General features: G+C 47.5%; 1 protein-coding gene across 1 annotated transcript in view; it reads right to left on the bottom strand.

The window, feature by feature from the left end:
* Positions 1-5,619: 5,619 nt before the first annotated feature.
* Positions 5,620-24,078, bottom strand: part of SLC6A5 (solute carrier family 6 member 5) — a 55,783-nt gene continuing 37,324 nt past the window's right edge. Inside the window, exons 13-16 of the mRNA XM_023646173.2 lie at positions 23,837-23,936; positions 16,854-16,954; positions 12,526-12,693; positions 5,620-10,306 (exon numbers count right to left, since the gene is read on the bottom strand). Of these exons, the coding sequence (XP_023501941.1) occupies positions 10,151-10,306; positions 12,526-12,693; positions 16,854-16,954; positions 23,837-23,936 (525 nt within the window). The 3' untranslated portion in view covers positions 5,620-10,150. The remainder of the gene's footprint in view (positions 10,307-12,525; positions 12,694-16,853; positions 16,955-23,836; positions 23,937-24,078) is intronic.

The following is a 24,078-nucleotide window of genomic DNA, read 5'->3' as shown; positions in this document are numbered from 1 at the left end:
GCTAGGGCGCTTCTCCTGGGATGAAGCCTGAGAACTCAGTCTCCTTGCTGAGGTCTTGTGGGAGGCCAACAAAGAGCAGCCCTTCTACCTGAATGATTTCTTACCAACTGAGAACTAAAAGACCTTGCGGGAGGTCAGCATCACCTTTATGAATACAGAGACAGTGTGGAAGAGCACACCTAACGTGAAAGCCGAAATGGACCGGCCATCTGCCCTCCCTCCAGGCTGGGCCTTGTCACAGCCGTCTGTTCCCACTGATCTGAAGGAAGCAAGAAAGTGAAAGAGAGCTCATTGAGAAATGAAGACCGGTGGCTATCCCGTCCTCTATAAGGAGCAGAGAGAGTAGGGAGTGGGATAAAAGGCCAGGGTGTTTAAGGAAAATCCTTCATCATGGAAACCAAAAGTGTGGGGAAGAGATGATCCCCTCGATCAACTTTCAAACTTTCCTTTGTAAATGCTCCTTCTATCATCCAGTGTCCCTGGGGCGTCCACAAAATGCTCACCCAGTATCCTTTTCTAAGCCTCCAGACCATCCTTTATTCCTAGTAGAAGTCCCACGTGCTCAACACTGTTACCATCACTCTACAGGAAAATAAGGAGGAAAACATCCTTTTTACTTCCTCACGCTGAGTTAGGAAGGATGGAGCATTCCTCATTAAAGTACAACTTCCATGAGCAGACCCGTTGACCCAAAGAAATAAATATCTACTGGAGGAATTGCAGGCCATGGGATGGCAGAGTGGGAGAGAGGTTTCTGAACAGGAAGAGCCCGTTCTAGTTACTCTGGGCAATGCCCTCTCACATCAGTTCAGGAGACTGGCTCCACCCCTCTATGTAAAACAGAAATTGTCATTTCCAATGCCTTTAGACTACTTTCTAGAGTCACAGGCCACAGAAATTCTCCCTGCCAACAAAGTAACACCAAACTCTCCTGCATTTCCCAGTGGTTCCCTGGATCTCCTTCTCTTCATGTCAGTTCATTTTATTACCTGTATCAGGAAGGATTCTATCTGACTTCGTATAAGAGGAAAACTCCAAAAAAGTAATAACTTCAATAAGAGGTGTTTAATTCTCTCTAAGGTAAAAGAATTCTAGAGTGGAGTGGTCCAGGTTTCATTTGGTGGCTCCATGAAGTCCTCAGGGAGCCAGGTTCCTCCCAGATCTCTCCTCCACCGTCCCTAGAACATAGTTCTTGTCCTCATGGTTCAACATCACTGCTGGTACTCCAGCTATTATATCACATTCCAGACAGCAAATGTGGAAGAAACTGAAAAGAAGGAGAAGAGCATGGCCAGGAGCCCACTTATCACTTCCACTTGGTTGCTCCCTATGTATCTGTTAGCTATCGTTGCATAACAAAAAACCACAATGTTTCAGTAGCATACAATTCTAAGCATCTGTTCTCACGTATCTGCAGATTGCCTGGGATTCAGCTCATCCAGGCTGGCCTCAGCCAGGCACTTCTGCTCAGGTTACAGTGGTTGGGCTGGTGCCATACCTCACAACAGGTCTGTGTGTCAGTTGAGTAACTCTATCCCACATGTCCTTCATCTTCCTGGGACCACTGGGCTAGCCAGGACATGTTTTTGTCATGGCACAAAGAGGCACAAATGAGCAAGCGGAAATAGGCCAGGTCTCCTAAGGTCTGGACTCAAACCTGACACACTGTCACTCTGCTCAGGTGCTATTAAAGTCAAGAGACAAGAAGTACAATCGCCCACGAGGAGGCCATAGCCCGGGTGTGATTGGGGGTGGGGTAAAGAAGTGGAGCCAGGAGTCAATCTACCATACCGGGCTGCAAGGGAATGGGGAAATGTCACATTTGGACTGGGTGACAACAAGCCTAGCTAAAGTCACAGGTGTTACTAAGGAAGGGAAGAATAGTGTCCATCACACTCCCTCACGTTGTACCAACGTTGCAAAATACCAATACTGGCCCAGTGCAAGTTCATCACAATTCTTTCCGTCACTTCAAGACCCAGGGCATGTAGACTTACGAAGCCTTGCAAGAAGGCAAGAAAAGAGAGGCACTGCGTGTCTAGATTGTCAATGCTCTCCACTTTTGAGCAGGTGGGGCAAAATGTTGTTTTTTTTTTTTAATATGGTCTATCTCAAAGCTCCCTGCCAAGAAAGATCAAATTCATGCAACCTTAGAAGGTATGGCCCAAAGCTCTCTCTGTACATCTCTCCCCAACACCAGCATGGGCTGGAGACGGCAGGCAGTCTGGAGGCAAATTGTGCAAATGAATAACCCTCGTAAGTAACCACAGAATCCCTCAGCCTCCACTTCCTGAGTGAGAGGAGAAAGCACGAGGAAGCAAGTAATGGGATAAAAATATCCAAGCTGTCCTGAGACCCCTGAGCCCCACCCCAAGGCCCAGCCTGCCCCAGCACCTCCCCCGGACTCTGAGACTTCACCAAGATCCAGAAACTAACATGGTAGCCCCCGGCAGGGCCACGCTCTGGCCTCACTGCTGGCTCTGTTTCTGTTGCCTGGTGTCATTTCCACGCTGACTCCTCAAATTTTTAAATGTAATGCCTGGTGGCCCCAGCCACGTGTCAGAAAGGAGATTTCCTGCTAAAGGACCCCTATATTTCTAGACTTACGACCTGATGTCTTGGAGTTCACTTCTAACATTTGAAAAGTCTGGTTTCTCACCCTGTCAAACCAGTGTTCTGTCTCAAGTCTCTCCCTATTCCAATCCATCCTTGACACTGTGACCAGGTCGATATTCCAAACGCACAGATCTGCCTCCAACAGTAAATATCCATTTATCCGCAGTGCTAAATTTTTGTGTACAAATTTTAATTTAATCCTCATAGCAACTGTGTGAGATGGATGTAATTGTTTCAGTCTTAAAATTGTGAAAACTGAGACTGCCTTAATAAGGAAAAGAGCTGGCACTCGAACCCAAGACAGTACTTTGTCTCAAGCATCACAGCTGCCTCTGCCAGGAAATCACTCTCCACTATTCAATAAACTTCCATGGTTCCCCACAGACCATCAGAGAGCATCTGAACTCTTTATGTTGGCATTGAAGGCGCTTGACCGTCAAATCCTAAACTCCACATTCAGCCTTAGTTCTCACTTCCCACAAGCGTATAATATAGTTTCCAATTTCATCCATCGCTCTTTGTTGAAATGGTCTGTCTGCCTTACCCCCCTGCCATCACTTACTTGCATTCATCCACCTGGAAAGCTCACCCCAATACCCTCCTCATGGTCAAAATCCTCCCCATGTCCCTATTTCATGAAGTCCCACCTTCAATGCTCTCAGCCAGAGGGAATTTCTTCCTCCACATCCTGTCAATATGTTCTTGTCCTAAACTCTTTTGTGGTACTTGGTACTTTCCACTGTGCATTATGGCAACGTGTGCACCTGCTTTGAAGCCCCACACACTCTGAGTAGCCTGGAGGGAGAGACCCAGTCTCACTCATGTTTTTCTTGCACATTATAACACAGAGCTCTGTTCCTGGCACAGAGCCAATACTCAATATTTGCTCATTCAATTAAAAAATGCATTTATTGAGTATCTATTATGTGTCACAAACTGTTAGGCACTGGAAACATATAAATAATTAAGACATTCAACATAGCATAAAAATTAATTAATGAGGGAATGGATCAATGAATGATGCAAATGTGATTCTGTTTCCATGTGGAATCACACTATATTCCGGTCATTATTTTCTTCTAATCTTACGAGTGTCCGGAGAAGTTTCCCGGAAAAGGGAATGAGACTGGGTTAAACAACCTGCACCATCAAAAGTCTCATAAAATTACAGATTATATTAAAGGGAAAGGAAGGGGTGGTCCGAACCACACGTGGTCTCTGTTTTACATAGCAGAATGTGTAAATCAGAGAAGTAAATCCAAGTTTTGTAAAGTTGAGCTATTTTAAAGGCACCAGAGGAGTTTTCTGTTGTAAAGGTTCCTAGGCCGAAGCTTTTAGACGGCGACTGCTCAGCCCACACCCATCTCTTTGTAAATCCAGTTCCCACAAAACAGACTGTTGTAGAAGAATTTGTGTCTCTGAGATGCTTGGACTTCTGGGCAACTGTGAGATTCTGAATCTCCGGTTCCAGGAGACACACCTGGGGAGAGGAGGAGGAAGGAAGCATGAACAAGAGCCGAGAACAAAGTCAGCAGGAGGAAGCTCGCTAAGAAAATAGCCCAAAGTCCACGGGGAGGCATAGCTGCCACACTGATGAAAACAAGATGAGAGATTGGACAGAGGAAGCAAGGAAGGTAATCAGAGTGGACACTACATTAGCCCCTTCCAGACAGACCCCTGTACCCCTCCTCTGACAGCCCAGAGCAGAGTGGTCCTGCTGTGGATGCCTGAGCTCTAAGCTTCCCACATTTTGCCATCGTCCCCATTTAGAGAAAGATTACTTTAAAAGATTATAAAAACACAATGGAATGTTTCCATATGAAATTCCGTGGGATCTGGGATCTGCTTTGAAATCCTCCAAAGAAACAAAATTTCAGTTCAGGGTGGGGAGACGGATAAACGAAATAGACTTGGACGTGAGGGGGGAACTGTTGAACCTGAGTGACGTGGACATGGGAGTTCATTATTCCATTTTCTTTACTTTTATGGATGCTTGAGAATTTTCAAAGTAAAAAGTTAAAAGAAAACACAAATGAGCCAAGGGGCCTCAGGAAGGAGGTCAAGGATGACGAGCCAGCACCAGCCCTGATCCCGTGCACGCTCTTCCTGCCCCTTCAGGATAAGGTCTCACACTGAGGTAGGGGTTTGCTGCTCGGTCTGCCCCCTATGGTGCCACGTCATGGCCAAGCCCAAGTGCGCGTGTCAGTCTTGTTACCACAGGATGCACAGTGTGCTCTTGGCATGTGGTTTTCAGCATCAGCTTGTGAGGGCATCTCTCTTCCCACTAAAGGTGACCTGGCTCATCCCCATGCCTGCCAACAGAGAAGCTGAAGATGGAGGAGAGAGCGACAGTGTTAGTTCATTTGAGGAGGACAGAGTCAATCTTCTGGGTTGACATGATCAGACGAAAGAGCCCAGGCTGCCACCGCAGCTCAGCCCATCTCCGGGCAGGACACCTGGAGGCCCTGCCCGTTGAAAAGAGGATGAATGGCATTTATTGATTTCTTCGTATGTTTCTTGAATATGGGTAGTCTTTCTCCTAGGCTCTGAGTTCCTTAAGATCTGGGATTGCTTTATATTTTATTGAGTTTTGCCTGGGGTCTAACTCAGTGCAGGAGCTATGTAAATGGTTGCTGAATTGAAATAAAGTTGAAGACGACTGACAAAAGGATTGTTAAAACACACCCAAGGATTTAACTCGCCCAGTCCCTCTGTTCAGATGCACTTGGATTCTCCCCCTCCCTGTCTCTCCTTCCCTATGAGGGGTAATTAATAATTCAGCAAACAATAGTGTATTCTTGATGGTGAAGAATATAACAATTTAATTGATATTTGTTTCTGCAGCCTCGCAATCTCTCATTTTCCCAGGAGGGCAGTTTTCCATTGCTGTTCCAGGTTTCTCCCAATAAAATACATCAACCCTGGGGATATTTGAAGGCCATTTGTTAAGAAAGAAAGAACATGGGTAATGGGTTTGTAATAGACACAACACCGTAATCATCATGTTTTAAACACTGACATTTATTTAGGGTTTTGTGAACTCATACATTATTGGGATAAATTCTAATTTATATTGGTATATAATAGGCAAATATATAATACAATAAATTGCATTTGTACACATAAATACAAAATTTGAGGTAGGGCCTCAAGAATAATGACTCCTTAAATGAATAATGCACAGTATATAATACGTACTCTATAAGATATATATATGATGTACCATTTGTAACACAATATATTTTCTTCATGTAAAGTTAATGAAAAAATATAAGGACCTGACTAGGGAACATATCTTTGTTCACAGGCAACAGTACCACATATGATGCCTGCATGTAGGACATTAGCCAAGTACGCAATTTCAGAATAAACCTATTCCGGGATAGGTCCATAATAAAGTGCAAAAAAAGGCCAAAAAATGAAAGACAAAACGGTTTCTAGTCGATTTCTAAGTGTCATCCTAACAATAAAATACACCTATAAGGCAAATGGCTACCTGAAGATGTATTTACTCCACGGCAGGCAAATCCAACCATCACTTGCCCCTCAGAGGCGATGAATGCCCGCTCTGAAAACCCTTTCTCTTTGGCTGCAGGCTGCTCGGATGTGACCCAAGCAGAAACTACAGTTCAAAATTACTATCTTTCTGTACAGTTGAAGCGAAATCTGGGAAAGATAGGAAACCTCGCTTTTACAAATCTTAGGGCCACTTTGTGGAGAAATTAATATCAAGAATAAATCACCCACACTTGGCTCCCAGCCTGGAAGTCTTTTCTGCGTGATACCCAGTGTAAAACAGAGGAAGCACTCATGTGTTGGCCTTGGCCGTTTTTCCCTGCAGCCAGCCTGCCCCACAGCACACCCCACGTGAGTCATCTGCCTCAAAGAAGCGTGTCACAAACTCAAGTCAGGGTGCGACAGCAGCAGCATGATCTTGCCATCATGCATACGCTAAGCAATAGCAATTGTGCAAGTCTCTGGGAAGAGGACAATGACCGATGGCCGACAGAACAAAGAGGAAAGAAAAATCTTAAATTTAGGCATGGGAAAACCATGCTGCCAGGTGAAGGTTGTCAGGGAGCACTGAGGCACGTGTAGATAGCAGGAGAACTTAATTAAAAGAAAACTCAACCCCAAAGCAACATTAGCACGAAGACAACCCAAGTCTTAGTCATTTAAATTAAAGGTCATCATGTTAAATGTCTTTTTAAAGTGCCACTCGCTGAAATACAAGTTGATTACATTTTTTACATATTAAAAACATATTGGAAATTTCAAAGACATTGAGGTCATCGAGATTTTGCATTGACCACAGATTTCATGCAATAAGTAAATATAAACCAAAAAAAGTAAAAGACCAGACTGGACACATTTGTACAGGACAAACACACAGTCCTAAAGAGATTAAAAGTCACTAATATGCAAGACAAATATTTGCATAAGAAGCCACAACACCAATAGTTAAGAAATATACATTGTTTTTCCATTAAGGATATTACAGGGTTACTGCTTTTAATATATGGCTTTTTTTTTCTCTGAAGGGGTTTCTGGCATTTGTCGGTGTTAGGAAATAATCTCGCAAGTGGAAAAGACCCCAACCTTCTATACAGCGAACCAACGGAAGTCTCTCCTCAGCAGCTCGGTTTCTTCCTCGGATTGAAGGGGAACTCTCAAGCAGCAGTTTATGACGATGCTGTTCATTTTATTTTTATTCACTAATTTTTTTCTTCCAATTGACTGTGCATTTTAAAAGCATGGAAACATCCATCTGGTCATATGCATCTCAGCTCTCTGCATCCCCACCAAGTCTACGGAGGTGCAGTGCAGGTGCGCCATGACTGGAGCCAGCTGGACACTGACCACCTCTGCCAGGGAAAGGCTCGGAGCTGACCACGGCTCCAGAAACAGGCAAAACGACATTTACAAGGTACCTGTTTCCAGGTCAGTTCAGAACCTTTCACCTTTAAACAAATTTTACATAAAACACGGAAACTGTAGGGTAAAGGAAAAACACCCCAGCTGCTTAGGGAACAGCTACCGGGTCTTAAGTAGGACAAATCCTAATTAATACAAACGTAGCTGTCCCCAACTGCAAAGCACACTAGCTAGAGAGGAGGTCCCTGTTCTCACAATTCAGTTAACTTTCAGTTTGTACAAAACAAACCTGGCAGTATCGTGGGTTTTCTCCCCTCTTCTTTTAATCACAACAACAATAATTAGCAGAAATTGGGTTGGCATCCAGCGTCAGACTCTAGTTTTAGCCAAGAGACGAGAGAGGAAAGCCAAAATCCATTGGTCCTGACATAAACATATGGGTCCCATGAGAGAATGCTAATTGATTTAAGCTCTTTTCTTCAGCCTTCAAGTTGGAAAGCCTACAGATAATTTCTGATCCTAAGTTATTCCTCCCTTCCACTTCCCACTCCACCAGTTATCGATTGGAGAGGCTAATTTTTGGTACCAGTACATGAAACGGCTACAGCAACAGGGCTTCTCATCAATATGGCTTTCTTGGGGAAACCAGTATTAATGGCAGATGGGTCACTTTGGGAAACACTGGGACACATGGGGCCACAGCTCAGCTTCCTAAAGCTAAGTCTAGAAGAAGCTCAGGATTCTAGTAAGCTCTAGCCTTGGGAGACAGGCAGAAAAGGAGAACAAGGAGGAGGAAGAGCAAACAGGCCTGGCAGATTAGAGATGAAAACCTAAAGTTCAAACCCATCTTTGTTTCCTGTCCTAGAAGTTCCCACAGGCTGCTCTGGAAAACTGGAAGTTCACGACAGTGTTGGCAAATAACAATGATGATTGACCTAGAAAAGGGAGAGCTCAGCAAAGTGAGTTGAAACTCTTTTTTTCTTTTAACAAATGAAGACTTTTTTAAAAAAAATGTTACATTAAGGTCTGTTGTTGGGTTTCATTGCTGTTGAACGGGGTGAAAATGTCACGTCAATATACAAGATTTGAACTGAAAACTGTGCCTGAGACCCTGTAATATGAAGACAAACAAATAAGAAAATGACTGAAACGGTCTCCCCTAAAGAAAACAATTCTAGGTTTAGATACTATTACTGTAAGGGGAAAAAAAACAATATACTAGTCTAAACTCACCATCTCTACAGTGATTCACAAGATATTTATAAGGACAGAAAACACTACTACGAGTACACACTACATGACATGAACACACCACATTTTAAAAATTTCATATATGCATGTTCAGGACACAGGAAGATAATCAAGGTTACAGCTCCGCCAATCTCTGCAAATACGTGAATTGCTCTCATTAGAGTGCTGTTATGAGGGCTGTGAGTTGGGGACTCTTGAAATTGAATTGGCTAAATGTAGTCTTAAGAGCTATAGTCTTAATTGGCTCGCTTGCTCCTTACCTAAGCTGTATTCACCAGAACATTCTGTAAATACGGTGACCTAAAATGTACTACCAGCATGGTGAATATTATGGTTGCTTTCTATTCAGTTCTCCACTTCTCTGATTTCTCTATGACCACGTTGGCATTTACTGTGAATGAAAAAGTTAAGAGTAAAAATTGAGAAGTTATCTGTCTTTGAAGAGTGTGTGTCTTATACATATAATACATAGACAGAACCAGGGTGAGTCTTGTTTTCCCAGAGGTTGAAAGGTGAGGGACCTACAGCTTATAGGAAGACGTTTAGAAGAGAAGAAAGGTGGATCATGACAGTGAAGCAGGGCGCTAAATGTCAAGGAGAAAGGAGAATGGAGCTCTTCTAGAATGCACAAAATTACGCACAAATTATATGATGGCTTCTTGTGCAGAGGTGGAGGAATGACCAAAAAAACTCACAAATATGGTTATTCAAAGAAACAAGACAACCGAGGGAAGAGAACCGCCTCTTCGCTGGATTCGCAGCGTGCAGAGTTAAGTATCTGAGTCCTTGGCGCACATGAGGCAGTTGGTCCAAATGGAGAAAACAGACCCCCAATTGTGAATGGGAATGTGAACTTAGCCACCTCGGTGGTGTCCAAATCCACCAGCCTCAGCTTACTCTAAAACATTTCTGACCACTGCCGACCCTCCACATGTTCCCCATCCTGAGCTTTCTGCATCTGAATGAAACCTCCACGCCGCTCAGCTCAGCTCTACGACACTGCTGAATCCAAGTGAACAGTCTTGTAATTCTGCCCTTCTCCATCTGCCTCACTGGCACCACCAACGACAACACATGGATGCTCCTCAGTTGACCGAATCTCGCATACCTCCTTGTGACTTCACCGGAAAGCACTCGCCTAGTCGATCCGCTCCTTCTGGGTAAAGTGTGTGCTCAGGGGACCAACCCTACGGAAACTGAGGCCATGGACACAGGCAAACAGCGCGTCAAGTGGTCTGTCTAGCTCTTCACTACAGCATGCGACACTACATCCTACTTTTCTACATAACCACTCTCATGCACAGATGTGTACCGAGATGTGGGGAGAAAGAAGAAGAAAATGGGAAAACATTAGGGGAAGGCAGAGAGGAAAAAGAGGACCAAGTCTGGGCCATCCCATGCCATCGGACTAGCACTGGGTGCCAAGCTCCAAATCCTTCACTGGCAATTTGAGTCCCAGGGAGGAAGTTCCCAAGGGGTCGATCATGTTCTTGTAGCGCTCCCCACGGTGCTGCGCTAGGAAAGGGCCCCAGTCTGGCTGCGGCGAGCACACCAACTTCAGCCTCTGCAAAGAAGCCAAACACACACAGGGTCACAGAAGTCATGTACCTTCCTCCCTTAGGCGCCACCCACCCATCCCCAAACTGTGTGCGACCCCATTTACCAGAACTCCTCGTTGAGCCAAGAGGTGCCCCACCAGGAGAAGCATTTCAGGAAGATCAGCCCCATGAATTAATTAGTGAGGGACGCAGTAAATAGGAGACTTAGTTTGGTTCACTTAAATTATTTACATCACCCTGCAAGCAATATTCCAATTGCTCAGGGCTTGCCTTGCATAAGATTAATAGACGATAAAGGGCCCAAATTTTAATTACACATTTTTTCCCTCCAAATGTAGAGAATCTACAAGCTTCTCTCCACTGCCAAACGCAGTCTGCAAAGGACGTGTGCTCGATTACTATTTGTTCTATAGCCTCAACAGTGGTTTGTTACATCACAATAATTGGATTTTGTTTAGCATATTTCCAAAAAGTATATAATTGGCCAGGAAAAAAGAAAACCCAACCCCAAAGATACATTGCCAAGACTAAGCAAAGATTTTAATTATCTGTTGATAAAAATATATGCTTCTGACTTGGTTCAGAAGTGTGGGTTCTCGCAGGCAAGCTAAAAATAATGGGAGTGTCTCTAATCCTTCCACTGAACTTTTTACAGAAAACATAATTGGACTGGAACATCTTCTAGAAAAAAGAAAGAAAACATATTTCTGACTACATAAGAGGGAACAATTATATGTTTATTACCTAGTAAAGTGAAGCCATTTCTTATATCTGTTAGTTTAATCTCCCCTTAATCATCAGTTTGCAACCCTGGTGTCCCAAATCAACCGTAATCTATTTATAGAGCCGACTCATCAGTTTAGAGAATTCTGGCCTAAGACAAAAGTAGCAGTGGCTACACCAGCTTTTGTGCAGAGGGAAAGAGGTTTCTGGGTCAGCTGTGGGAGGTTCACCTGGGGCACGAGCGAGCCGTCCCTGGGGGTCAAGGGGCACAATAATTTATCGCAAGGGGAAAATGGACAGAATTTCCTGAGGATGGAAACTGGAGCTCAGCTTCACAAGGAAGATTCCTACATCTCCCTTTGCCAACTCTATCTCCATCTTTGGCCCAACGGAAACAGAGGTGACATGGATGCTTGCATTGGGCATTTACGCACCTGCTTTGTTCCCATCCTCCTCCTCCCCTCCGGAGTCTCCGTGGAGAGCTCTCCTCCTTTTCTCAATGTGACTGGCCAAGAGCACAGCCCATCCAGCTGTTCTCCACTTCCCCCCATTGGCAGGTGTTTCATCACCGTGCTCTACTCCAAAGACTCTCAAACTCGAGTGTGCATCAGAACCACCTGGGAGCTTGTTAAAACTATGGACGCCAGGGCCCCCTTCCCCAGGATTCTGGTTCAGTGGAGTCATGCTGAAGCCTGATCATTTGCATTCCCAAAGAGCTCCCAGGCGCTGCTGGTGCTGCTGGTCCCTGGACCAAACCCTGAGGAGCACCAGTCTGGGCCAAAATGCCAGCTCTTTTGATCTTGAAGACAAAGGTGGTGCTGATCTATTCCTAGCACGTCAGAGCCTGACCACACTTCACTGGTGGCGTAACAAGCGGCAGTCCCTCCCCATCCACTCTGGAGCGAAGGTGGGGATATTTTTGCATTAGCAATGGAATATGCATCCAGCAAGGGATGCACTGACAAGGAAAGACAAGTCCCACCTCCTAGCAGCCATGCTTTGAACCTTGCATTACATTCTACAGGGATGGCAACATTTTCATCAGCTTGGACCCTTCAGCCATCCCTAATAGGCACAGGGGTAGGAAGGGGTAGTGATTTTCAGTGTAATGGTAATAGATGTTTGCAGGCTTGAGGAGGCTTGGACAGAGAAGAACATCAGGAAAAGGGGAATCTGATCTGTGGTTAAAAACCGAACACTGGGATTTAAAGTGTGGCTGAGGGGAGAGGCGGAAGAGACAGGAGACATTCACATCATTTATTCCCTGGAGCTGTCACTGCGCTGAGCAATAGCATAGTAACAGCTCAGCCTGTGGACTGGCTGAGCCCCTCCATTAGAGGAATAAGACATAATAAAAATGAGGTTAGCAGAAACATAGCAACTGTAATCACCAAGTCTCCTTCTAGACTAAGTTTAACGAATCTTTTGGTTTTTAGCCCACAGAGCTCTCAGAGATTCTCTCTTGGGAGAGGATGGTAGGGGGAGGAGCTGGTGGAATTACCTCAATAAATCTGCCAGGAGCCAGATGCATTTTTATCACAAACATAATTGGGATCCAGATAACGGAACAGGCGAGCATCAGCCAGCCGAGCACCATGGACCAGTTCGGGTAGCGGTACGAGCCGTAGGTCATGGGTTCCCATTGGTAAAAGCTGAAGCAGAGGATAAACTGGGAGAAAAAAGAAACACATGTGTTAGAGCAGGGTGGCGGTGGGAAGCATTCATTCATTCAACAGCCAGGTACTGAAGCCCTGCTCTGAGTCCGAGGCTTTCATATCTATCATCTCATTCGAAACCCATGACCACCCTGAAAGGGAAGTATCATTAATCCATTTTCCAAGTGAAGAAACTGAATTTCAAAGAGGTGAGGATGACACACACTTAGCTGCTGACCCTGCATTTGCCATCCCACAGGACCTGAGCCATGCATACACGTGCACATGCACACAGACAGGCTGAGAAGACAAGTCTGAAGGGTGCACACCAAGGTGACTGAGGGGTAGAGGGGGGAGAAGGGGAGGTGAGTGTTTTTAAGGGGTTATCTCTACTTTGTATAATGGATAATCAAGCTTTTGTTACAAGAAAAAAATCCATTAAGTTTATGCATTTTAATTTTTAAAAATGAGTCGGATTTACTTTGCTTTCTCCTTGAACGGGGCATGGCCCACATCCAAGAGCTGTGTCTAAAGCTGACTGTGTGAGACCCGGAGTGGTCCCCAAGCAGTGCCTGAGCCGGAAGCTTGGTCCTGTAACGAGCTGTGGGGCAAAGAGAATGAATGCACAGCCCCGGCCCAACGGACGCAAGGTGAACGGGCCTCGTCACCCAACGGCGGGCCGAGAGCCCGAAACCAGCCGGCTGATCTCAGCTCTGCCACTCATTAGCCGATGGACCTTTACAGCTCAGACTTCTCTATAAAACGCATCTATGTCACACCGCGTATACAACACCAGTTTCCTGGGAACGATAGCCCAGTATTTACTCAACAGTTCCCCCTCAATTTTAAGAGAGGTCATGATGTATTTTCGGCCCATTATCTCCTACTGCGGCACAATTTGGCTGGCAACAGCGGGAGAATCCCTTGAAGACGTGGTTATTAGTGCAGAGGAAGAGAAGCATGGGAACGCAGGTGCCAAAGAGAGCGGCCTGGAAGAAGACAGAGCACAACATCCAACTGGCCTAGCCGAGCCTTCCGGGGCACAGCCCTGAGAACCCGGGTTCTTCCCGGTGCTCAGCCTGCCTATGGCAGCATTGACCTAGGATAACGTGCCCACGTAACTCCTTCCCTCCTCCCCACCTTCTCAGTCTGTCTTAAGCAATAAAATAAGCGCCCCAAAACGATTGGAGAGACCTATGTCAGAAAAGATAACATATGGAAGTGTTTTGGAAAAACGTGAAGCACTACACCAATGTCAGGCATCTACATTATCGCTGCAGAGCCCGGGCTGCTGGGGCAAGTGACTATTTCAATGCAACAATAATTCAATGTATCGATTCCAAGCAAGAGGAGCCTGAAGACAACTGTTGAAAAAACTGCTCCTGTGGAAAGTCACCTACTCAAGGCCATTTTCTTTTTTTTTTAAAGATTCGCACCTGAGCTAACGACCGTTGCCAATCTTTTTCTTTTTTCTGCTTTTTCTCCCCAAATCCCCCCAGTACATAGTTGTATATTTTTAGTTGTGGGTCCTTCTAGTTGTAGCATGTGGGACGCCGCCTCAGCAAGGCCTGAGGAGTGGTGCCATGTCCTGGCCCAGGATCCGAACCAGTGAAACCCTGGGCTGGGTGCTGCAGCATAGCGTGAGAACTTAACCACTCGGCCACGGGGCCGACCCCCGAGGCCCCTTTCCAAACATTTGCCCCTAGAGTTATAAGCTTTATTAACCAGTCTATTGGAAGTATGGCCTAATGTAATTATGGTAAGTTGCTCCATTTCATTTACTATATAAATAGTAATACGTCTGCTTATGTGTGCGCATAATTCAGTGACGTGATCTGACTATGTACACAATAATTGCAAAGAGAATATTTATAGCTCTATAAATCCATGAAGGCACATATAAAAATGATCAATTTTATTTCATGGGTTTCGAAGTAATTTAAACCCATAATCTTAGCTCATTCCTGCACACTACAAATAGCCATTTTACGGAAGGGCGAACAGCAAAAAGGAAGTGCCAGGCTTGGTCCTCCGTTTCCGGCTGCACAAATATCGCACCAGACCTCTCTGTGCCAACTTGTTCTTGCCATACATTTCCTTCTGCCGGGTCAGCTTTGATGAACCTCTGCCCTCCCAGGAGCCTGGCCACAAGACAGGATAATTTAGCCACTGAGCCAGGCCCACCCTGACCCTCTGTTGATGGCAGCTGAAGAAGGCCCTGGAGAGAGACTCATCAGTGACGATGAGGATGGAAGGGACCACCTCTACTGGTCCCTAGCTCCCACGCACAGAAGGGGAATCGGGTTGAAGATATTTTCTGGGACCTTTCCACAAGTTTCTGACATGAGTTTTATAATGGAAATTAAGTAAGGCACAGCATAGTTGAGGCACTTTCTCAAAAAACACAGCCAGTCCCTCGAATTCCTTTCCCCTGACACGCTGCTCACATGGAAGATTAGGATTATAGTAATCCAAAATTGGCCAAACTCCACTTGGAAGGGAAAGCACTGGGGTTTAGAAATTTATTAGAATGCAGACTCAAAGCCTAGACTGCCCTGGACTCAGTTCTTAGCTCCGTCGCCTGCAGGCTTTGTGGCCGCAGGCGAGCTCCCTGGCCTCTCCAAGCCGCGGCGCACGTGGCCGTGAAGCGGGGGCAGTCCCCCGGCAAGCAGAGCGGGCAGAAGCTCTAGAGACGAGCTCACAGACCACCTGCCTAGAACAGACCCCACGAGGAGAAGAGCTCATTATGATCACGTGATGCACTTATGCATAATAGAATAGAATCCTCGGAAGCTTAATCTCTTCCAAGATAGGGCGGAAGGGAAACGCAGAATCTGGAATAGACTCGAACTGGGATTTCACCCTAGTAGTAGGAACTTGGGGACCTGGAGAAGCTCAGCAGAGATGGGGAACAGCAGAGTCGGGAACAGCAGACATGGGGAACAGCAGAGGCGAGAAAGTCTCAAGTTTTCTTCCCACCAATTGGGTGAATCCGAGTTCTTCATACGCATTTCAGTCCTGAAATCAAGAGACTGAAAAATCTATCTTAATCCTTTTCAACTCTCATGCCCCAAACCTGGGGGAACTTAACAAACAAATTACAGCCTCTAAAATGTGAGTACAGATGTGGGCCTCAGGATTATGTCCGTGCCAGTGCAAAGGGAGATAAACACTGACTGCTTTCTCTCTCTAAACTTCTGTCTTTTCAGAAAGAAAATGAGGTGTTTTAATTAAAACTCACTTGGTGACAGTAAAAAAAAAAAAAAAGGAAAATCTATATTTTCTTTTCTTTACAGTCTTACTTCCATCCTGCTTGTTTTCCTTTAAAGAAGCCGGTACAGTGTAGAAAAGGAGGGTCTTAATCTGGTTTCTAGTGCCACCTACTGGGCAATATGGGAACTACAGCCGGCCACCGGCAGCCTTACCAAGATGACACCATAGGGCACAGAGCCGGGCTGGACGGCAAGGTCTCAGTCAATTACTGTGCTTGCAAGGTGGATGAGGCAAAGACACAGCCTAAGGCACCACAGAGGCGACAGCATGTCCAGGTGAGTCCCCATGCAGATTTACTGATACAAGAAGGGCCCTGATCTTTAAGAAAATGAATGTCAGATGATCTCAAATGTCATCCTCACACTTGAGGATGACAAGATAGTCCTCAAAAGCAATAAAAACGAACAATAAAAGTCTAACTTCTCTACGTGTTGTTGAGAGGCCATATGGGGCAGTGGTTAGAGACGAGGTCTGGAGCCAGATGGCCTTTCCATCCGGGCCGGGCGCTGTTAACTATTAGGTGTGAAATGCTAGGCAGGAGGATATAATGCCGGCCCCACAGAGCTGCTGCGGGGGAGAGATGAGGTGAGGCCCAGAAAGCACTTCGAATGGAGCTGGACCGTACACAGTACGTGGGGAAATGTGAGCGTTATCTGCTCTCAGACCGCGAGGGGACTGGTCTCAGGGAAACAGTCCGTCAGGACCTGTGCATGAGTCCCAGCCAGGCACCTGTAGGACAGTCGCTTCACCTCTCTGAACCTCAGTTTTCTCATCTGCAAGACATGAATAATACCCATCCTACCGGATTCCGGGGCTCACATGTAGGCACACGCTTTGGTCAAACAGAGAGCACCACACACACGCAAGGCACCATCCGCACAGTGAAGCATGCAAGGCTTACGGTCAGGATGGTGGGGGTTACGAACGCCCAGCAGACTTTCCAGAAAATGTTTGGCTGGAATCCAATCATCATCTCTATATCTTCACAGAATCTTTGCAAGCCTGCAAACAGACAAACGGAGATGGAGCATGAGGCGCAGTGGCAGGGGTGGGGTGGGGGCAGGGGACAGCGATAGAGCCCCTCACTCAAGTGCCATGAGCCAGGGACGGGCCCAGCCTGGTGTCAACACAACCCTTAGTATGCAGGAAACCATCAGACAAATGACTAGGAGATTGGTGCAAATTGAACATTTAAATAGATATGAAATACTCTCTGCAGTGAGGTTAAAACATGTCATCCCACAGTGGCATCCAGACCAGCCAGGGCTCTGAGCACGGCCACAGCCCGGCATATTCACCTTTGTGGCTGTTTTCTCCCTTGGCCTTATGTGCTTAGCAACACGTCGGGCAAAACCAATTAAGACCATGGTCATTAAGCACAGGGTCTTAGGAAAGCCCTGAGATTTAGGGCAAGAGTCACTCTCCACTGGTCTTTTTGTCCCTTGCCCTCCCAAGGACACTCTTCCAGGAGTCAGTTGATCTTTGCTCTGTGTGAGATGACAACAGCAGGCAAAAACCAATGGGAAAGTCCAAGTGCTCATCGCCCACTTTGTTGGAACCCAAAGGATTGCTGTCTTCTTGGCCACTGGCACTTCACTAGAGTCACGAGCAGGGGAGAGTTATTCTCACGGCCCCACTAACCACCATCCCGTACACTCTTGGTTTGGGAAGGTTTTAAACCACTCCAGAAAGGAAAAGCCACTGAGGAATGTATTCGAATGGGCAGTTTCTTGCATTGTTCCCTGAGCTCATCAGAGGCATGGCTTTCCCAGAACGGCAGCATCACTGTGCTGAAGGGACCTGAAAGGGACCCAAGATCAAGCTCCTTCAGAGTCAGCAGTTCTGACCGGGGGCCCAGCAGTGTCAATGTAAATCTCATCCCTTCATCCTCTGGGTCATTTATGTGAAGAGTGGGGACCTGCAGGTCAAGGGGCCAGAGGTCGTCTTCAGGGAAAGCCCTCACTTGCCCTCGGCCTCCTCCCATCGAGAAGCATCCCCTGCACATCCTCAGGCACCTTCCCAGAGACTATGGCCACTTGCTCCTCCAGCTCCCAGGCTCTCACAGCCCCCTGGGATTTCTGGGTCCTCCACCCTCAGCCCCATGAGGAGCAGTGGAATTTGGTCCCTTGGGGCCCCCCTTCCAGCCTTCACTTCCATGCCTGACCCTTTGCCATCACCTCCCTCTGTACCGGCTGTCCTTGCTGCCTTCACCTGACCAGTGCCCCCTCCCTGCCCCCACCTCAGCCCAGCCTGATCCTTCCTGGTCCTGTTCCCTCCACACCTGCTCTCCACTACGAGGGCGTGGGGAAGGATGGTGTGAGGCAAGAAGACAATCTCTTGCTGGGGTAGAAAGCAGAGATGGGGGTCTTCAGGGAACAGAAGAGTTCATCTCAGCCCCTTAAAAAAATGGCCCCAATAGTGTTGCATCTTGATCTGGGCGCCAGTTACACGGGGTGAAAATCTGAGCTGCACACTCGACAGAGGTGCTCTTTCCGGTATGGATGTTATACTTCAATTTTAAAGTTTACCCCAAAAAGTCCATCTAGCCATAACTGCCAAAACGATGGACCCTGAGACCTCTCATGGCCTTCAGCTCCCGGCATGTGCTTCTACTCCATGCCAAGTCCAGACCCAGAAGGTCAGCCAGCCCTCAGGAGGCCCCGCTGACAACTGCCGTCACGCAGGACAGCCAAGCCTCGGGTTTGCTCGAGAGCATCCTGTGCTGGGAATGGTGTCAGGAACCCGCCAGAGGCAGCTTTTCTCAACTCTCTCTCACATCGCTCAGGTTGCAGCTGAGCCTGCTGCTCGACTTTAAGGTACCCCTGGTCGGGGTCAACCACAAAAGTGCAGTGGGAAGAGCGCTGGACCAGGAGTGGAGACCCGCGAGTTGAACCCTATTCTGCCTCTAATGCACTGTGTGGCCTGAGGGAGGGCATGACCCCTCCTGAGCCTTTGCAGCTTTACTGGGGAGAATGGGCCAAATGAGCTCTTAGGGCCTTTCCAGGAGGTCAAGCCATGATGCAAGGAGGCTCCAGGTTGCTTCCTGGGTCCACCAGCAAGAACTGCATGTCTTGAGTTAGTTGGCCTGACCATCTTTGGATTTGTTTAATTGCGTATTTCCTTTAGTGTCATCAAATACCTTCAAATGAGTGGCGTCTGGACACTAGACACCCTGGGCATAAGTGAGGGGAGAGAACTAAAAGAACAAAAGTCAAAGCTGAGGCCCTCAAACACACACGTGACACTGAAAGCAGTGCTTCAAAAAAGATTCTAGAACTTTCTGCTATCAGTATCAATCCTGTTGCCCGATTATTCCTCTCCACTAAACCATCCCCAAGAGACGATGCTGTGCGGCTTGACTGGTGAAACTGATGTGATAGGGTTCAAGGTTAGACCCGAGGAAGACCTACAGATAGCCTCTTATGGGAGGAGGAGAGTGGTGGTGAAGTGCTCAAGCTTCCCGGGAGGGGACAAGGAGCTGGAGTCAGAGCTGGAGGAAGGGGCGGATGACGAGCGCTCAACCAGAGGCAGTCTGACGCAGAGGAGCGGTCCCAGGACTCAGAGGGAGAAGGCTTGGGTTCCAGAGCCAGCTCGGTCCCTGGAAACTCATCTCCCTCTCTAGGCCTCTCTGGACACCTGGCCTCTGCCTCCAACAAGGCTCCAGGTCCCATGAGTTCTCTGCCAACTCACAGGCTGGTCCTGTAGATGCAGCCCAGGGGCACCAGCAGGACACCCTTCTACCTCCTGCTCATTCCTGAGTCAGGCTCTCCAGTCGCTCCATCCACCTGACTCACTCCACCTGTATCCCTCACTGAGTCAGTGGACTCCTTCCTCTTAGGCCTTTGTTGATATGGCTTCCTCTGCCTACTCTGTCCCTTCCGCTGACCCAAAGCCCTCCTGTCTTCAAGGCCTAAGTCTTGATAAAGGAATCGTTCATGGAGCCTGCAGCATGTGCACGGAGACCTGCCTACCTCACGGCCGTGAGCCTGGAAGGTAAGATAGTCAGGCTCCAAAAGGGATCTGAGCAACTGCTTCTCACTGAATTCGCACAAGAACAGCAGGGGAAAAAAAGAGAGAACTTGTGGCTTCTTTTCTGGACTCAACTAACAGATCTTGGACTCAGAAATCTGCCTACAACAAGCTCCATATAAGCAACCAATCCTGAACGGGGAAGCCAAGGACTTGCTTCAACCAACCAAGCCCTTTCACTTCTGCAGCTTTGGGGCATGTGTCTTCGTAAACCACGCCCTTGCCCTCAGTCAGGCATTGGTCTTCCAGGGGCTGCTCTCTCGGCTGTGTGACGAGGGCCAGCCTCCTGGCACTCAGGCTGTGCACTCACGGGGCCCCATGCGCAGAAGGGCGCAGCACCTGGATTAACGCTCTCCTGTCACCATCTTGAAATTTGCCATAATTTTTTAACAAGGGGCTCCACATTTTCATCCCACACCAGGTCCTACAAATTATGTCTCCAGTCCTGGGTGTACCTCAGATTATTCTTTTACAGTTCATGGGAAGGCCCCATCTCTCAGAGCCAAAACCTATGTGTTGGCTCAGATTTTCCCCACCTCGGTTAGCAATTAACTCAACCTACCCCTGACTAAGTGTTTTATCTCTGAGATGCCACCTTCTCGAGGTTTTCCTGGCTACTCTGACCTTCCTTTATCGCTGGGCGGCAAAAGTGCTCCCAGACAAGGATGCCTGGCTTAGTACCGACCTTCTTCTCAATGTGTTAAGTGGGTTTGCTCTTCCTGGTAGCTAGGGGGCGAGTCGCAGGAACGTAGGGAACTACCCCGCCCTCCCCACTTTCCCAGGAGCACACAGGCATAAGCACTGCCTCAGTATCTCTTCATCACTCAGTTACCTGTGTGAGTTAGTGATAGACTGACGCCTCTCATTCCTACCATCTACTGAGCCCCAGCAAAGGGAGCTGGGGACCTCACACCCTGAAGGAGACGGGGACAGTGACAGTTCGGCCAAGAAGACAGAAATGGAGGTCATGGAGGGGAATCATGGGGAACAAAATGGAGTTCTGGGAGGATTTTTTTGTTTGTTTTCATTTGCACTAAACTCGGACAAGTTCAGCCCGCAGGATGGGCAACAAGAGCTGAAGAATGACATACTCCATCACGTAAAAGCCACTGCCTGGTGTGACTCTAACATTCCTCGAGGATGTGGAGCAAGACAGTCTGCGGGTGGGATGGGAAACAAGTAACTGATGAAAGTGGAAAAGAGAGCAAGACAATGGCATATATCGTGCTTTGGGGGGAAACGCACGGCATAGAGCCCAGCAGATGGCGGTCAGGAGGTCTTTGTGGTGGCAGTTCAATCACATGGACCCCCAGCCCGAAGACGCCTGTGTGGGCTCCCAGGAAAACGCAGCTCACTTTCTCAAAGGGACCATCTAGGTAAAAGTCTGCTGAAGGCAGTGCTCCTACCCCAAGCCCAGGGAGCTCCGCTCTCAACCTGACTCCCTCAAACCCGGATCCTGGCCTTTGAGGAACGTTGACGTGAGAACTTGCATCAGCCATTTCAATCTAAAGACAAAACTTGAAAATTACACCTACCGTATTTCAAATGTTTGAATGACATCCTCTAGCATCTAGAGTCTAGAGATTACTAGAACCAAGAAGAAAACACAAAGCTCTGTCATTCACTTGCTTATTTTTTTAAATCTGCAGCCAGGACAGGAGCGCATTACATCAGTCAGGTTCATTTTCCTTCTTCAGGGTTCAACTGCCTAAAACTAACCTTGTGTTAGTTTCGGACCTCATCATCTCGCTAAAGAACACACTGTCCTCTGGAGTGTAAATTACGTATTGATGAGGCTTTTCCTTTCATCGCTAACAATTATGTCAGCTTATTTCAAATATTTCTTCTAAGACTCACTTCTTAAAATCCCTTCCAGGTCCAAATCAGAGGTTCACACCCACATCCAATGTCAAGTTCATCCTGAGCCCAGCACAGTCGACCTTGTTCCGGAGGCTGGCCCAGCCCTCTCAGAGACCAGGCCACCTCCTGGGTGGTCCCCAGGAGAATCAGCCAAGCCCAAGGATTGAAGCACTTAGGATTTATTTTTTCCTTCAGAATCAAGAAATCTACTACTGGATTTATACGGGGGCATGGGAGGAGGTGCTATTTAACTTCTAAAACAGAAACTGTAAAAGGTTTCTCTAATGATGCTTGTAAACCACACTGAACAGCCCTGTCGTAGAGGAAAGAACTGTGCAAATGCGCCGTTTGTGACAGTTAGCAGAGAGGATACAGACAGCGGAGGAGGCAGTGAGATGGCTCCCTGTACCTGGCCAGTGCCAGGAATGAGATGCTCTCCTGCCTTTACCTGCAGACCATCTGAGGACTTGAGCTTACGCGTGACCCACAGGGGCTGCGTTTCCAAAGGAGGGTGTCGGAAGCTCGCCTGGCCTCTCCATGGCGAAGTCCTTGGTACCTGGGCCAAGAGTGCAGATTCCTGGTGGCAGATGGACTGGGCTCCTGCCACTCTCACTGGTGCAGAAAGCTCTTTGAAGCCTCACCCACCCTCGGGCTGGAGGTCTCAGTTGCAGCATCGCTGCAGGCTCCAGGCTGGCCCATCAGCCCAAAGCTGGCAGTTTGGCCTCTGATCCCATCAGCACAGTGGCATGCGAACCCTCTTCTTTGGCCAGAAACTAAACTCTCCCTGCGGTGGGGATGTGATCTCCAGTCTAAGAAAAATTCCCCTCCACCAACACCCAGAAATGACCACAGTGTCTTCCTGTTTCTGGGGCGCCCATGTTTTCCACGAGAGGTTTCCTTTCTACATCTTGATTCCCCTCCTGCCCCTCCATTTCAATGAATTTAACAATTACATTAAAAGCAAGATGCTCATGTCAAGGATACCTGGTGGGCAGGGTGAGGCCACTGGGCCCCCGCCCCAACTTGGAAGGCGGAGCTCTGCAGAGCCCTCGGCCTGCCCCCCTTCCTCTGGGCATCTGTCCCTCACTCACATCCAGCATTCCCAGTGACGTCCTGCCTTTCCTTCTAGCTCACAGCATGGTGCTTTCTCTTTTTGGGTTTGAAACAGTTAGACAGTCTGACCTAGCATTTTCACCGTGCTGGTTTTTGCCGTAGAGGCCTTATTTATATTAGGGGGCCTTCGTCCAGGGACGATTCTGAGCAGACTTCCAGGTGCAAAGAAGTCAGTAGGGCCTTGAATCTGACAGGTCACCCGGTGAGATGGCCAAGCACAAACACCTCCACACAAAGGGCAAAGATGGCATCTACTGAATTACAGTTCCTATTGTTCTTGATAATGGCCCCACTGATTATGGGATACAGGTTGCTATAGTGATGGTAGGAAAGACTAAACTGTAAAGAAATGAAAATTTATTCCTGGGAAAAGCTGGGATTGAGATGTTGCATGGGATCAGAGGCTCCCATGATGCTAATAAAGTTTCCTAAGGGTCTGTGAGCCTGGTGGTCTCTTTTCTCACTACGGTATCCGGGGACCAGCTGTGGAGCTCCACCTTCCCTCAAGCTACACGGGGACTGCAGCTACCAAGACCAGGGAGTAATTTCATACCTGCGAAGTAGCCTTCCTCCTCCCTAACCTGGCCATTGTCCCCAGACATTAACTGTTCACATGCAGCGTGCACCCAAAGGCAGGGTCCTAGGAGTTTCTGGGACAAAGATTTCTGAGTGTCACCATCAGTCACCTCTTGTTTCTGTATTAAATCTGGATCACAGTGGTCCTGAGGCAAGTGTGGAAATAAAGGTGCAACTCTCTTATGTTTCCTAAATAGCTGCCATTAAACACTTTCATCGTCTTATTAAAAATGGAAAACCCACTTGCCATGGACACGTTACTGACACTAAGTTCTCCCTGAGCAGCAGGCCCTGTGGTTCCCTTACCGTACACGTAGGAGATCCCCACGAGCTCAAAAATGGCGATGATGACGAGGGCGTAGGAGGCAGCGTACGTGTCCACAAGCTGGAACATGTAAATTCCACCCTAGTACGGAAGAGAAACAGCAGCATCAATGGCCCTGGACCTAGGCTTGCGCCCTCTCCTAACAGCCAATCCTTCCATCCTGAGGAGTCAGGGACAAACAGGAGTCAGAGGACCTCCCCTCCCATTGACAGCAGTAACCTCA

Source organism: Equus caballus, chromosome 7 (genome assembly GCF_041296265.1).
Source record: "Equus caballus isolate H_3958 breed thoroughbred chromosome 7, TB-T2T, whole genome shotgun sequence".
In the NCBI taxonomy this organism is placed as follows: domain Eukaryota; kingdom Metazoa; phylum Chordata; class Mammalia; order Perissodactyla; family Equidae; genus Equus; species Equus caballus.
The sequence above is the reverse complement of the archived record's forward strand: the minus strand, read 5'-3'. Positions and strand labels throughout refer to the sequence as shown.